The following is a 14,376-nucleotide window of genomic DNA, read 5'->3' as shown; positions in this document are numbered from 1 at the left end:
ATTAAAAAGAGCACCGGAATTCGGGGTAATATAAATGCGCCCGAGGGTATGACCTTTGACCCCTATTAAAATGTGACCTTGACCATGAAGTAAGCCTTCTGAAACATGCGCTCTGCTTGTCGTCTCGATGTGGTGAACATTTGTGCCAAGTTTCTTTAAAATCCTTCAAGCAGTTCATGAGTTACAGAGCGGGCACGAAACAAGCTCATGTGACCTTTGACCCCTCAGTGTGACCTTGACCTAAAAGAGAGCCATCCAAAACATGCGCTCTGCATGTCATCTCGATGTGGTGAACATTTGTGACAAGTTTCTTTGAAATCCTTCAATGTGTTCAAGAGTTACAGAGCGGATACGAAACTGCTGACGGACTGACTGACGGACACCGGCGTCAGAACACAATACGTCCCTTTGGGTGTATAAAGATTTAGACTTAGATCTACAAAAATAATTCTGACTTAAATATTTTCAAAATATTTTGCAGCTTTAATGACACACAAAAATGCTTCAAAACGGAAAGAAAAAAGTTGGGGTCACCATGCATCTGAGAAATTTTTGAAAAACAAGAGCTGTCTCCATAGGATGACACATGCCCCCGATGGCACTTTGAATGAATAGTTATGGCCGATGTTAGAGTTTAGGACCTTTGACCTACGGACCTGCGTCTTGCGCGCGACACGTCGTCTTACTGTGGTACACATTCATACCCAATAATTTTAAAATCCATGCATGAATGACAAAGATATGGACCGGACAGGCCCATCAATGCACTATCATGAAATATGACCTTTAACGTCTAAGTATGACCTTGACCTTTGAGCTACGGACCTGGGTCTTGCGAGCGACACGTCGTCTTACTGTGGTACACATTCATGCCAAGTTATTTGAAAATCCATCCATGGATGACAAAGATATGGACCGGACACGAAAATTGCGGACAGACCGACCGACAGACGGTTCAAAAACTATATGCCTCCCTTCACAGGCTGTCTAGCATACCCCGACAAAAAATTAGGGCTAATTTTAGGGCAATTTGTACAAAAAAATAGGGCTAAAATTAGGAATTTGGTACAATTTCATGGAAATTTTAGGGCTAAATTTAGGAATTTTCAAATCAAAATACGGACTTTAAAGACCATGTAATGTGCTTACCTTTATTTGATTGACATAAAAGTAACTCACAAATAGTGCTTTATTTACAGAAAAGACGTCTCCTAGCTTTCCACTGTTTTGAACTGTGCTAAATTGTTTTTTTTCTGAATTAGAAGAACTTTTAAACAACATTTAAAACATTTTCTCTTTTTGATCATTGCAAAAAAGTTAAAAAATTAGGAATCTTTGTGAAAAAATAGGGCCTTTTTAGGAATTTCCTTTGATTTTTTAAAAAAAATAGGAATTTTAGCCAAATTGAAAAAAAATAGGAAAAAGTAGGAATTTTAGGGACGCTAGACAGCCTGCCTTCAGGTGCATAAAAATGTTAAAACTGGTGAATTTTGATATTTTTGTTCTTTTTGTTTTAATTTATATTTTCTAGATAATTTCAAGTGTTATCTTGTAAACTTTTATTTCAATTATAGCTTATAATTATATGTATCAGTCAGGAAAATATCAAAACCAAATCTGATCTACTTTAATAGATATTTGAAATTACCCATCCCTACCTCATTGTAAATCTTACATCAAGTATAGGCAAATGCCAGCCAAAAATAAGGGTGAAAAAAAACTTTCTACAAAAAGTAGAATCTATTAGGTTAAATGGTACATTATTAGCCACATTTTAATCATTTAGCATTAATTTAATTTTTGGCAAAACTTTTGTAAGAAAGCAATATTCGAGGACACATTACAGTCTTCTAAAAGGGTCATTTTTCCCCAAAAGGGGTAAACACTTTTTTGTCATGTAACAACAATGACAAACCTGAGTACATGTTGTACTCTAAATTTAACAAGTGGGCCATGATGCCCCTATATCGCTCACCTGAGTAGAGTTGTTTGCTTGAACAAATTTCTTAGCTAAAGCTTTAAACAAGAGGGCCAAAATGGCCCTATATCGCTCACCTGTTACCATTGCACTTAAGGACAAGAATGTCAAAAAATCATAATCAAGATCAATCAAAAGAATTATGAGAAAATATAGTTGAAATTTTCTTAAAGTTACTTCAAATAAAACTATTTTCAAATCAGGCCAGTAGTTTCATGCTCGAAGGATTACATCAGAGAAGGATAGGAGCAAAATTTTGACTGATGAAGCCAAAAGGACAGGAACAACAAAGGGCAGAAATTAAAAATAAATCTAAGTCCTCAGAAAAGCTTCAATGTGTACACAGGCGATAGCCACACTAAAGATCAAACCGTTAAATTAAATGAATTAAAAACATTTTTATGCACTAAATTTTGATCGGTATAATAAAATATCATATAGCAGCGTATGTGATATTGATACCGTCAACCCTCGAAACAGAATGTCACCGCTCGGCATTCGCCTTGGGTGACATAATTCTGCCCTCGGGTTGCCACATGGTATTTATATATTATATCTTTCTGAGTTACGTAATTACTTCTGTTTTTCTTGTTTGTTATAAAAAAATAAAACAAACTGTGAAATTATTTTTAATATCATGCTGGTGTTTATCTTTTCAATATCTTAATTATAAAACTATCATTTTTGTATTTGATATGTTGTATGTCTATATCTCTGGCACATATGAACATCCTTTAATTTAAATGTCACATTCAGTATTAGTTTTAATGTATATATTCAACCATCAAATTTGTACTTGATTTTAATATTTTTAAGATCTATTTCACTGTAACAACTGAACATTCTTTAATGTCATGTTAACTACCTTTAATATTCCTTTATGTATCTTTATAGCATTCAGCAGATCCCTGAAAACATTCAGTAACTGTCCACCAGCTTTCAGCAGATGCTTGGTAATATTCAGTAACTGTCCATCAGCTTTCAGCAGATCCCTGGTAACATTCAGTAACTGTCCACCAGCTTTCAGCAGATCCCTGGTAACATTCAGTAACTGTCCACCAGCTTTCAGCAGATCCCTGGTAACATTCAGTAACTGTCCACCAGCTTTCAGCAGATCCCTGGTAACATTCAGTAACTGTCCACCAGCTTTTTGCAGTTCCCTGGTAACATTCAGTAACTGTCCACCAGCTTTCAGCAGATGCTTGGTAACATTCAGTAACTGTCCACCAGCTTTCAGCAGATCCAAAGTAACCTTCAGTAACTTTCCACAGATCCCTGGTAACATTCAGTAACTGTAGATCCCTGGTATCATTCAGTAACATTACTGTCCACCAGCTTTCAGCAGATCTCTGGTAATATTCAGTAACATTACTGTCCACCAGCTTTCAGCAGATCCTTGGTAATATTCAGTAACTGTCCACCAGCTTTCAACAGATCCATGGTAACATTCATTAACTGCCCACCAGCTTTCAGCAGATCCATGGTAATATTCAGTAACTGTCCACCAGCTTTCAGCAGATCCATGGTAACATTCAGTAACTGCCCTCCAGATTTCAGCTGATCCATGACTGTCCACCAGCTTTCAGCAGATCCATGGTAACATTCAGTAACATTACTGTCCACCAGCTTTCAGCAGATCCTTGGTAACATTCATTAACTGCCCACCAGCTTTCAGCAGATCCTTGGTAACATTTAGTAACTGTCCACCAGCTTTCAACAGATCCATGCTAACATTCATTAACTGCCCACCAGCTTTCAGCAGATCCATGGTAATATTCAGTAACTGTCCACCAGCTTTCAGCAAATCCATGGTAACATTCAGTAACTGCCCTCCAGATTTCAGCAGATCCATGACTGTCCACCAGCTTTCTGTAGATCCATGGTAACATTCAGCAACTGTCCAATTATTACTGATAGACAGGAAATAGTTTATTGATAAGTTACTTCTGTTATCTCACTGCATTTTTCTGACCTGAGAGAAGCAATGCTCAAAGTCTGTGTTATTTTGTGGAAGACTCAACACTGATGGTACAGGTGCTGGCAACTCCCGACGGTATTCTCAGCTCTTTCATTGGTTGCCAGAAAGTGGCCGGAAACTTGGTTTGATCAGGGCATTCTGTCTCCATGTCATGTTGATAGTCAATGACTTCGTAAAAATTTCCTTGGGAAGCAAGTCCAAGCGGATGGTCACTACTGAAATGATACAACAAAACTGATATACATTCGAACATGAACAATTTTGTCACAAATACAAAAATACAGTTGTTTGTAATAACTTATGGACATGTCACAATAACTCACTTTTACTTACTTTCTAATAAAACAGCTATCAATCAAATAAAAGAGTTTCAGTTTCAGATATACATTAACAAGCAGCATGTTTGTTGTTTTTAAATATTAACCTTTACTATGCTGGACACAACTGATTCTGCCTTTGCGACCAGTGTAGATCATAATCAGCCTGCACATCCATGCTGTCTGATCATGATCTGCACACTTCACTATTTAGTCAGTTACACATTTTTTTGGTATTCACCCCTTTTAACAGTTAATAGTACTGTCCAAATTGAACAATGGACAAGTTCATCATAAAAATTCAGCAGGGAAAGAGTTAAATATTATTACATCACTCCTTATATAAATCACCAGTTCATACATACATGACCAGTCCATATTCATTAAATGTTTACTGTGTGTGTATTATCAGAAATTTTAAAATAAGCCCTGGCTTCTTTTCCTGTAGTGAATCAAATTCAAATCCATAGGATGACACATGCCCCCGATGGCACTTTGAATGAATAGTTATGGCCGATGTTAGAGTTTAGGACCTTTGACCAACGGACCTGGGTCTTGCGCGCGACACATCGTCTTACTGTGGTACAAATTCATACCCAATAATTTTAAAATCCATGCATGAATGACAAAGATATGGACCGGACACGCCCATCAATGCACTATCATGAGATATGACCTTTAACGTCTAAGTGTGACCTTGACCTTTGAGCTATGGACCTGGGTTTTGCGCGCGACACGTCGTCTTACTGTGGTACACATTCATGCCAAGGTATTTGAAAATCCATCTATGGATGACAAAGATATGGACCGAACACGAATGCACTATCATGAAAATGACCTTTAACGTCTAAGTGTGACCTTGACCTTTGAGCTATGGACCTGGGTCTTGCGCGCGACACGTCGTCTTACTGTGGTACACATTCATGCCAAGTTATTTGAAAATCCATCCATCAATGACAAAGATATGGACCAGACACGAAAATTGCGGACAGACTGACAGACCGACAGCCAGTTCAAAAACTATATGCCTCCCTTCGGGGGCATAAAAATTAATTTCTGAAGTCATGTTATAAATCTTTAATCACTTACTGAATGGCTTGCTGGTCAATATTCAAAACTATTGGCTCTCAGTCCTTTGGACCTTGGGCTATAATTTTGACTACTGATTGGACTGGCAAGTCATTCGATCAATAAGTGAATAATAGTTGTTACCATGTGCCATATGTCCAAAAATGAACTATAATGGTACGATTAGGCAGTTACAGAAAAAAACTTATCTTTTAAGACATCAGTGCGACCTACATTTTCATGTCAGCTGAAAACAAGCATGAAGTGCTCACCTACACAGCTAAGCAGATTTTTAATAGAGGTAAATAAATGAAGAAGATATGATTGAAAATTTACAATTTGAGAACTCTCAGATTAATGAAATACTCCTCAGGTGTACTGTATCCTTGTTTATACAAAGTAAATACGGGACTTTGTTGCCTTACTTGAAATTTTCATGCAAATAATGCATTTTACCTCAGTAAGTCCAGTCATGTGGAAAGTATGTTCATGGACTGTCAGGACTGTTGAATAGCGAAATAGGGGTACATTGAGAAAACTTGAGCTATCATTGGATTGATTAATTGCCATTGATATGATGTTAGACAACAGTTTCAATTTGAGTAAAATCTATTTAACATTAACAGAGATAGAATGAAAGAGCATTAAAAAAGTAACTAGAATTTCTAACTATAAATGGTCATAATTTATAGAACATATTTTGCCAAATGTAATGCACCTGTGTAATATGACGGGGTAATAATGTGGGAGCACTGTTACGTTAAGCATCCAAACGATTCAGATTTTGTTTATGCTAGTATAAAGTCATTGCATGCGTTTCTGTAATTTCATGAACGTTTTTATATGCTAAAAAATGATCAGACATGCATTACTTCAAAGTGTAATTTACACTTATTTGCATATAATCTGAGCCCTGAAGCTATTTCAAAAAAGAAAATATTTGTGGACTTAACTGTATTCTTTACTTGTTTAAAAGATTCCTGGCACGGAATCAAATCATCACAGTAGTAAACATGGAAGAAGGATAAACAACATGCAACTTTTCACAAAATAACAGAGAATACCTCAAGTATTTACAAAGCTCTAAAATGACATTTTTTAACATTCTGTTATTATCATTTTGTTCCAAGTAAATGGAAATTCTTTCAAAAAAATGCTATTTTATTGAAGATACCCATAGAAACTAGATTTAAGCCTGGACAAAGGTTCTATGCAACAATACTTCAGACAGGAAACAGAAAGACTATGCCAAGAATAGCCGTTTTCCAAATTTTGAATTTGATTCACTACAGGAAAAGAAGCCAGGGCTTCAGGCCATTATAGCAAGTTCAAATCCCCACCAACAGTCCCATAACAAAACCACATCTATTCATTAAAATTTGTCAAATTCTCAGCACAACTTATTAAATGGTGATATCATACCTTGTTAAGGGTTTGAAACACTGACTGTTGTATCCACAACAGTCAGGCCAGACAGCTCAGCAGCCCTAATAACAGCATTAGCAAAATCTCCCTCATTTAAAAACTGGTTGTTTCCTTCCTCATACACATTATCTGAACTTGAATGAAATTCACTGCAGTCCTCCTGGCTCTGTCAGTTAGCTACCATGGAATCTGAAGTGTCATGTAAGTTATATTTGATACAAAATAGCTTTTAAAATAATCAATTACCATGGAATATAAGCAAGATGTATAAAGTACAGTGTCGAAAGTAAGATTTTGCAATGAGCTACAATGAAATCTCTAAAGTAAAGCGTTTCCCATTTATCTGCTATCCAGTAGAATCTCAACTGTAACATAGGTTACAAACAAGAGCTCATAAAACACAGAATGCCCCCTCTAATACATTCAGTAATTGCACAAGGAACAGAAATTATCTGGTCACTGTAAAGCAGTTCTACTGCTCTGGGTCAATGTGACCTAGACCTTTGACCTATTGACCTCAAAATCAATAGGGGTTATATACTGGTCATGATCAACCTCCCTAAAAAGTTCAGTGATCCTAGGCCAAAGCGTTCTCAAGTTACAGCCAGGAAATGGTTTAAATGTTCAGGGTCAATGTGACCTTGACCTTTATCCTACTGACCTCAAAATCATTATGGGTCATCTGAAGTACATGCCCATCCTCCCTATCAACTTTTATGATCCTAGACCCTAGTCTTCTTGAGTTATCATCTGGAAACCATTTAACTGTTTTGGGTCATTGTGACATTGACCTTTGACCTACTGATTTCAAAATCAATAAGGGTCATCTGCTGGTTATGAACAACCTCCCTAGGCCCAAGGGTTCTTGACTTATCATCCGGAATGGATTGGTCTACATACCGACCAACAGACCGGCCAACCGACAGACTGGCCCGACATCTGCAAAAAATATACCCCTCCTTCTCCGAAGGGGGACATAAAAATATGTTACTGGAAAAAGTCAAGTTTCGTAGCTGAGTACTAAAAAATCTAAATGTTTAAGTAAGTAACATTAACAAGAGGACCATGATGGTCCTGAATCGCTCACCTCTGCCCACATGACCCAGCATTGTGTATGACGGCGTTTTTTCTATTATTTGACATAGTGACCTAGTTTTAGAGCTCATGTGACCCAGTTTTGAACTTGACCTAGATATTATCAAGATAAAAATTCTGACCAATTTTCATGAAGATCCATTGAAAAATATGGTCTCTAAGAGAGGTCACAAGGTTTTTCTATTATTTGACTTATTGACCTAGTTTTCGAAGGTACGTGACCCTGTTTTGAACTTTACCTAGATATCATAAGGGGAAAATTCAGATCAATTTTCATGAAGATCCATTGAAAAATATGGCCTCTAGAGAGGTCAAAAGATTTTAATAATTTTAGACCTACTGACCTAGTTTTTGAACGCAGTTGACCCAGTTTCAAACTTGACCTAGATATCATCAATATGAACATTCAGACCAACTTTCATACAGATCCCATGAAAAGTATGGCCTCTAGAGAGGTCACAAGGTTTTCTATTATTTGACCTACTGACCTAGTTTTTTAAGGCATGTGACCCAGTTTCAAACTTGACCTAGATATCATCAATATGAACATTCAGACCAACTTTCATACAGATCCCATGAAAAGTATGGCCTCTAGAGAGGTCACAAGGTTTTTATATTATTTGACCTACTGACCTAGTTTTTTAAGGCACGTGACCCAGTTTCAAACTTGACCAAGATATCATCAAGGTGAACATTCTGACCAATTTTTGTGGAGATCCATTCACAAGTATGGCCTCTAGAGAGGTCACAAGGTTTTTCTATTTTTAGACTAATTGACCTAGTTTTTGACCGCACATGACCCTGTTTCGAACTTGGCCTAGATATCATCAAGATAAACATTCAGACCAATTTTCATACAGATCCCATGAAAAATATGGCCTTTAGAGAGGTCACAAGGTTTTTCTATTATTTGACCTACTGACCTAGTTTTTGAAGGCACGTAACCCACTTTCGAACTTGACCTAGATATCATCATGATGAACATTCAGGTCAACTTTCATACAGATCCCATGAAAAATATGGCCTCTAGAGAGGTCACAAGGTTTTTCTATTATTTGACCTACTGACCTAGTTTTTGACGGCAAGTGACCCACTTTTCAAACTTGACCTAGATATCATCAAGAAGAACATTCTGACCAATTTTCATGAAGATCTCATGAAATATATGGCCTCTAGAGAGGTCACAAGGTTTTTCTATTTTTAGACCTACTGACCTAGTTTTTGACCGCACGTGACCCAGTTTCGAGCTTGACCTAGATATCATCAAGATGAACATTCAGACCAACTTTCATGCAGATTCAATGAAAAATATGGCCTTTAAAGAGGTCAGAAGGTTTTTCTATTATTTGACCTATTGACCTAGTTTTTGATGGCACGTGACACAGTTTCAAACTTGACCTAGATTTCATCAAGGTGAACATTCTGACCAATTTTCATGAAGATCTTGTGAAATATATGGCCTCTAGAGAGGTCACAAGGTTTTTCTACTTTTAGACCTACTGACCTAGTTTTTGAAGGAACGTGACCCAGTTTGAAACTTGACCTAGATATCAACAAGGTGAACATTCTGACCAACTTTCATAAAGATCCCATGAAAAATGTGACCTCTAGAGTGGTCACAAGCAAAAGTTTACGGACGCACACATGCACGGACGGACAGACGATGGACACCGCGCGATCACAAAAGCTCACCTTGTCACTTTTTGACAGGTGAGCTAAAAAGTAATTAAGCTTTCCAAAGTTAGTTATCATGGAATCTACAATGTAGTTTCATAGCTGAGTACTAAAAAATCTAAATGTTTAAGTAAGTTACATTAAAAAGTAATTAAGCTTTCCAAAGTTAGCTATCATGGAATCTACAATGTAAAGTAACATAGATTAAATGGAATGTGTGACTGGAAAATTACCATCTTGATTGTCCAGGTAAAGTTACAGGAAAGGAAATGGATTCAACTCTTATCTTTTAACCACAGAGCAAGAGGTCTTTTTGTAATGAAATATCAAAGTGTTTATCAAAGGAAAAACTGAATTCAGACAACATAATCTAAAGCTATTTATACACAATAAACTGGCTTCCTTCCTCCGTCATTAGTTCTGTCTGCCCCATTTTTTGAATCTTCAGCATAGTCTGGATCCTCTGATATTGGAGAATCAGAGAATTTTGATGTAACTTGGCATGAATGTTCACCATTATAAGACAGAGTGTCAAGCACAAGAACCAGGTCCCTAGGTCTAAGGTCAAAGATCAGATACAAGAATGACTTTGTCTGGCACATTTCTTTTTCATGCAGAGGGATTTTGATGTAACTTCGCACAATTGTTCACCATCATGAGACGGAGTATCATGCGCAAGAACCTAGAATTACTTCCCTTTGTTGTTAGTATAAATAGCTTATATTGTAATTTCTTTTACTGGTCATAGAGAAAAATCAAGACCACTTTTCTGTAGTACAACATGCATGTTACCTCCAATTTTAAGGTGTATTATGACCTATCTCTACTGGTAAGCATTTTTATGTGGACTTAGAGTGTTGTGTGCAACTCATAGTCCTTATGACAGCTGGCGGGCTGTGGGCATCTTGTTCTACTGTTTGCCTGACAATAGGTTTATCTTTTTCACTTTTACACTTCTTGTGACTAGGACTTATTTAATTTCTTGCTACTTCTGCTATTCTTGTTTACATAAATAGAAAGATTTTTATCATCAAAACCGGAAAACTCACTTTGATGTTAAAATTTGTGTAACATTTTTAGAAACTAATTATACACATGTTATCAAGAAAGGACTCGACTTCACATATTGACGCTGAAATCAAATATTTTCCAAACAGACTGATATCTCTGTAGTGTTGTATTATAAAAGAATATTGTACGAGCTTGTATTTTTGTTGTAAGCTTTAAAATTCAGATAAAAACCCTATTTTTGCCACAATTTTACAAGTTTGAATATTTCTTATAAGCTATTAAATACAGTTTAACCCTATTTTTGTTACAATTTTACTCTGTAACTACTGGAAAAATAGTTTTAATACAACTTACAAGCATGTATGTACTGTATAATTGAAGTATGAACATTGAAAAAATCCATAGATCCCATTGTTCTTACTTTTTGTTTATAATTACAAACAATGTAAGAAGTTTTCTCTACAAAAATTTTGACATAAATCTGAAGCTGTATCTACTGATTGAAGTGTCATATTTTTAGCTAATTACTGAAGGAAGTTTTTCCCCCATATCAATACTCTATATCCTTAGGACACTGGGCACATTTTTATGTAGTCTCCCCACGCATATGTATGTTTTTGACAACACAGAAAATGACATCACCCAACCTTCAGCTATTTCCGAAAGTAAAGAAAATGGAAGTAAACATGCAAAACTTGAAAACGAAAGTCGCCTTTGGATTGGTCGATAGTCAGGGGTCACCCCATCTAAATATGTATGCGAATGGACTTCTTTTTTTATTATTTTATTTTGTTGCTAATGGGGAGTCAATTTTCAGCATTTTCTAATGATATGAAAATACCTGGGCTTTAGCCCGACATGTCAGCTTTTCATCTACCAAAAAATATTTGAACTCGAAATAAGCACAAATCCCAAAGGGGTCCGTAACGGAGCAAGGGTACATAGAGATTTCTGGAACTTTGTCAAATCACTCAAAAGGTCCTTTTTGATGTTGTCTGAAAGTGTCAATATATGCCTCGGGTGTAAGATATTTCCGTATTTGAAAGCTGCAGATCTAGACATTTCAGAAATATTTTCAAAATGAATTTTGTGTAATAAATGTTGATTCTACGGAAGCGTGAAAGGGCCATCAAACGCTAATACATTTTATCATGTTACAGGTGCGGAAAGGTTATCCAAGTCTCTCAAATGCTTCACACATTACAAATTCAGAAGGAGCAGAATGTACATAAGCTAGATTCATAAACATGTACATGTCATTGGGAGGGTTACATTTCAAGAGCTTTTGAAATAGAGTGTATCTGCATAAGCAACGTGACACGAGTAGATTTCCGATGATATATAGATATATATACATACAGTAGCATGAAGTGTGGGGGCTACCTGACAAATGATCGTTGACTCAGCTGAACTTCTGTTAGGTTCTCGAGATTCTGTGGACAAGTCTATCATAAAGGTTAACAAGAGCACCGCCAAGAGGGGCAATATATGCCCGAAGGGTTACATCACAGGATGGGAGCAAAATTTAAAGAACTTGACTATTGAAGCCCAAAGGACAGAAACAACAAAAAGAAGAAATTCAAAAAAAAAATTCTAAGTCCACAAAAAAATTCTTACCAGGTAAAGTTATGTCAAAATACATCTAAAAATTGGATGTACCATCAATGTTGTACCACAGAAAAGTGGTCTCGGGTTTTTCCCTACGGCCAATAATAAAAAAGTTTCAAAATAAGCTGTTTATAGTAACAAAAAAGGGAAGTAATTAAAAAAAATTATTGTAAGAGAACAAAAAAGAATCTGCCATATAAAAACAACAGCACTGCAATGCAGAGTAATATACACGAAGGAAAGTCATATATGACCTTTGACCCCTAAGTGTTACCTTGACCTTGAAGCGAGTCATCCAAAACATGCACTCTGCACATCGCCTCAGTGTGGTGAACATTTGTGCCAAGTCTCTTTGAAATCCTTCAAGCACTTTCAAGAGTTACAGAGCGGACACAGCAAAGTCATATAAGACCTTTCACTCCTAAGTGTGACCTTGACCTTGAAGCTAGTCATCTGAAACAAGCTCTCTGCATGTCGTCTCAGTGTGGTGAACATTTGTGCCAAGTTTCTTTGAAATCCTTCAAGCAGTTCAAGAGTTACAGAGCGGACACGCAACACACTCATATGACCTTTGACCCCTAAGTGTGACCTTGATCTTGAAGCAAGACATCCAAAACATGCGCTCTGCATGTCGTCTCAGTGTGGTGAATATTTGTGTCAAGTTTCTTTGAAATCCTTCAAGGGGTTCAAGAGTTACTGAGCTGACACAAAATTGCTAACGGACGGACACCGAGGGTATAACATAATACGTCCCTTCGGGCATATAAAAATTCTGTTAAAAACCTATTGTATACTGTGCACTAAAACCAAACATTTTGCAAATTACTACAAGGGATGTTTTCTTCCATTTCTTTTTCTGTATAAAGGATGAAACATTAAAACAATGAAATCACTGCACATTCAGGATTCAATGTCTGCAAGCTTAACCACAGGGTCACCAGCACCTTCTCTCCATCCCTAATACAGTATCAGTCTTGTGATCTACCTACTCAACTAACCAGGCAGACTCTACTGAACCATGTTCTCATGAATACACAACTTGGTTTCTCAACAATAATACAAGGAAATACTCCATGTAAACAAATGATACCTGTTTTCTTGCATTCTGTCCTTAAGCCTGGACCTGTAGCAGGGCTGCAGTGGCATAAGGGGTACAGGACCTGATTGTTGGTAGAAGGTCTTCATTTCCGGGTAGTAAGCCATATTATACATGGTGTCAGACTGGTTAACACTGCTCTCATGTTGTGACTGCTGTAATAATGTATTGTACTCAGGTGGTAAACCTGAATCTGAAAATATCAACAGATTTTCACTGTCATTATTGCATCATAATTTTTTATCATCAGTATTATTATTGTTATCAAATGATTTTAAATTGCAGAAAGGAACTACCAGTAGAAGTATACTTATTGCTGATCTCAAAAACTGAATCACTCTATTCTGGGACTATGTTCTGTAAAATATTAACTAGACCAGAAGGTGTTTTTGTCACAAAAACATACCTCTCCACCCTATGTATACCTCTGGCAGCCATTTTCTACAGCAAAACAGAACGTGTCTGCGATATGCAAACCTAGGCTTGGTACTGATCACTCCTATGAAGTTTCATCCAAATCTGTCCAGCATTTTGACCTGTGAAAGACGGACAAGATTTTTCTATTTTCAGCTCTGATGGCAATTTTTTGTAGAAATGTCAACGTCAGACGATATGCACAACTAGGCTTGGTACTTACTACTCTTATTAAGTTTTGTCGAAATCCAGCCAGCAGTTTGACCTGTGAAAGCCGGACAAGATTTTTCTATTTTTAGCTCTGGTTGCCATTTTATGGAGCAAAGCTGAACATACCGGCGATATGCACAACTAGGCTTGGTACTGATCACTCCTGTGAAGTTTCGTCAAAATCCAGCAAGCAGTTTGACCTGTGAAAGCTAGACAAGGTTTTTCTATTTTTAGTTCTTTCGGCCATTTTGTGCAGCGAAGCGGAACGTGTCAACGATATACATAACTAGACTTGGTACTGATCATTCCTGTGAGTTTAGTCAAAATCCAGCCAGCAGTTTGACCTGTGAAAGCTTTTCAAAAGTTTTCTATTTTTAGCTCTTGCGGCCATTTTGTGTAACCAAGAAGAATGTGCCGGCGATATGAACAACTAGGCTTAGTACTGATCACTCCTGTGAAGTTTCTTGAAATCCGGCCAGCAGTTTGACCTGTTAAATCCAGA

The 14,376-nt window shown here is 36.9% G+C and overlaps 1 protein-coding gene across 2 annotated transcripts; it reads right to left on the bottom strand.

The window, feature by feature from the left end:
- Positions 1 to 2,624: 2,624 nt before the first annotated feature.
- LOC128548349 (uncharacterized) lies at positions 2,625 to 13,813 on the bottom strand. Of its 2 annotated transcripts, XR_008366963.1 has the most exons (4): positions 13,657 to 13,813; positions 13,245 to 13,443; positions 6,764 to 6,955; positions 2,625 to 4,171 (listed from the first exon to the last, which is right to left on the bottom strand). XR_008366963.1 is itself a non-coding variant. In XM_053522904.1 (3 exons), exon 3 carries the CDS (start codon positions 3,261 to 3,263, stop codon positions 2,802 to 2,804), a length of 462 nt encoding a protein of 153 aa, XP_053378879.1. In that variant the 5' UTR covers positions 3,264 to 4,171; positions 6,764 to 6,955; positions 9,922 to 10,016; the 3' UTR covers positions 2,625 to 2,801. The 2 variants fall into 2 exon arrangements, 1 of the variants encoding a protein (XP_053378879.1); XM_053522904.1 differs by lacking the exons at positions 13,245 to 13,443; positions 13,657 to 13,813 and adding an exon at positions 9,922 to 10,016.
- Positions 13,814 to 14,376: the final 563 nt, after the last annotated feature.

The sequence above is a fragment of the Mercenaria mercenaria genome, chromosome 14, assembly GCF_021730395.1.
Source record: "Mercenaria mercenaria strain notata chromosome 14, MADL_Memer_1, whole genome shotgun sequence".
Lineage (NCBI taxonomy): Eukaryota > Metazoa > Mollusca > Bivalvia > Venerida > Veneridae > Mercenaria > Mercenaria mercenaria.
Note: the sequence above shows the minus strand (reverse complement) of the source record. Positions and strands in the feature narration are given on the sequence as shown.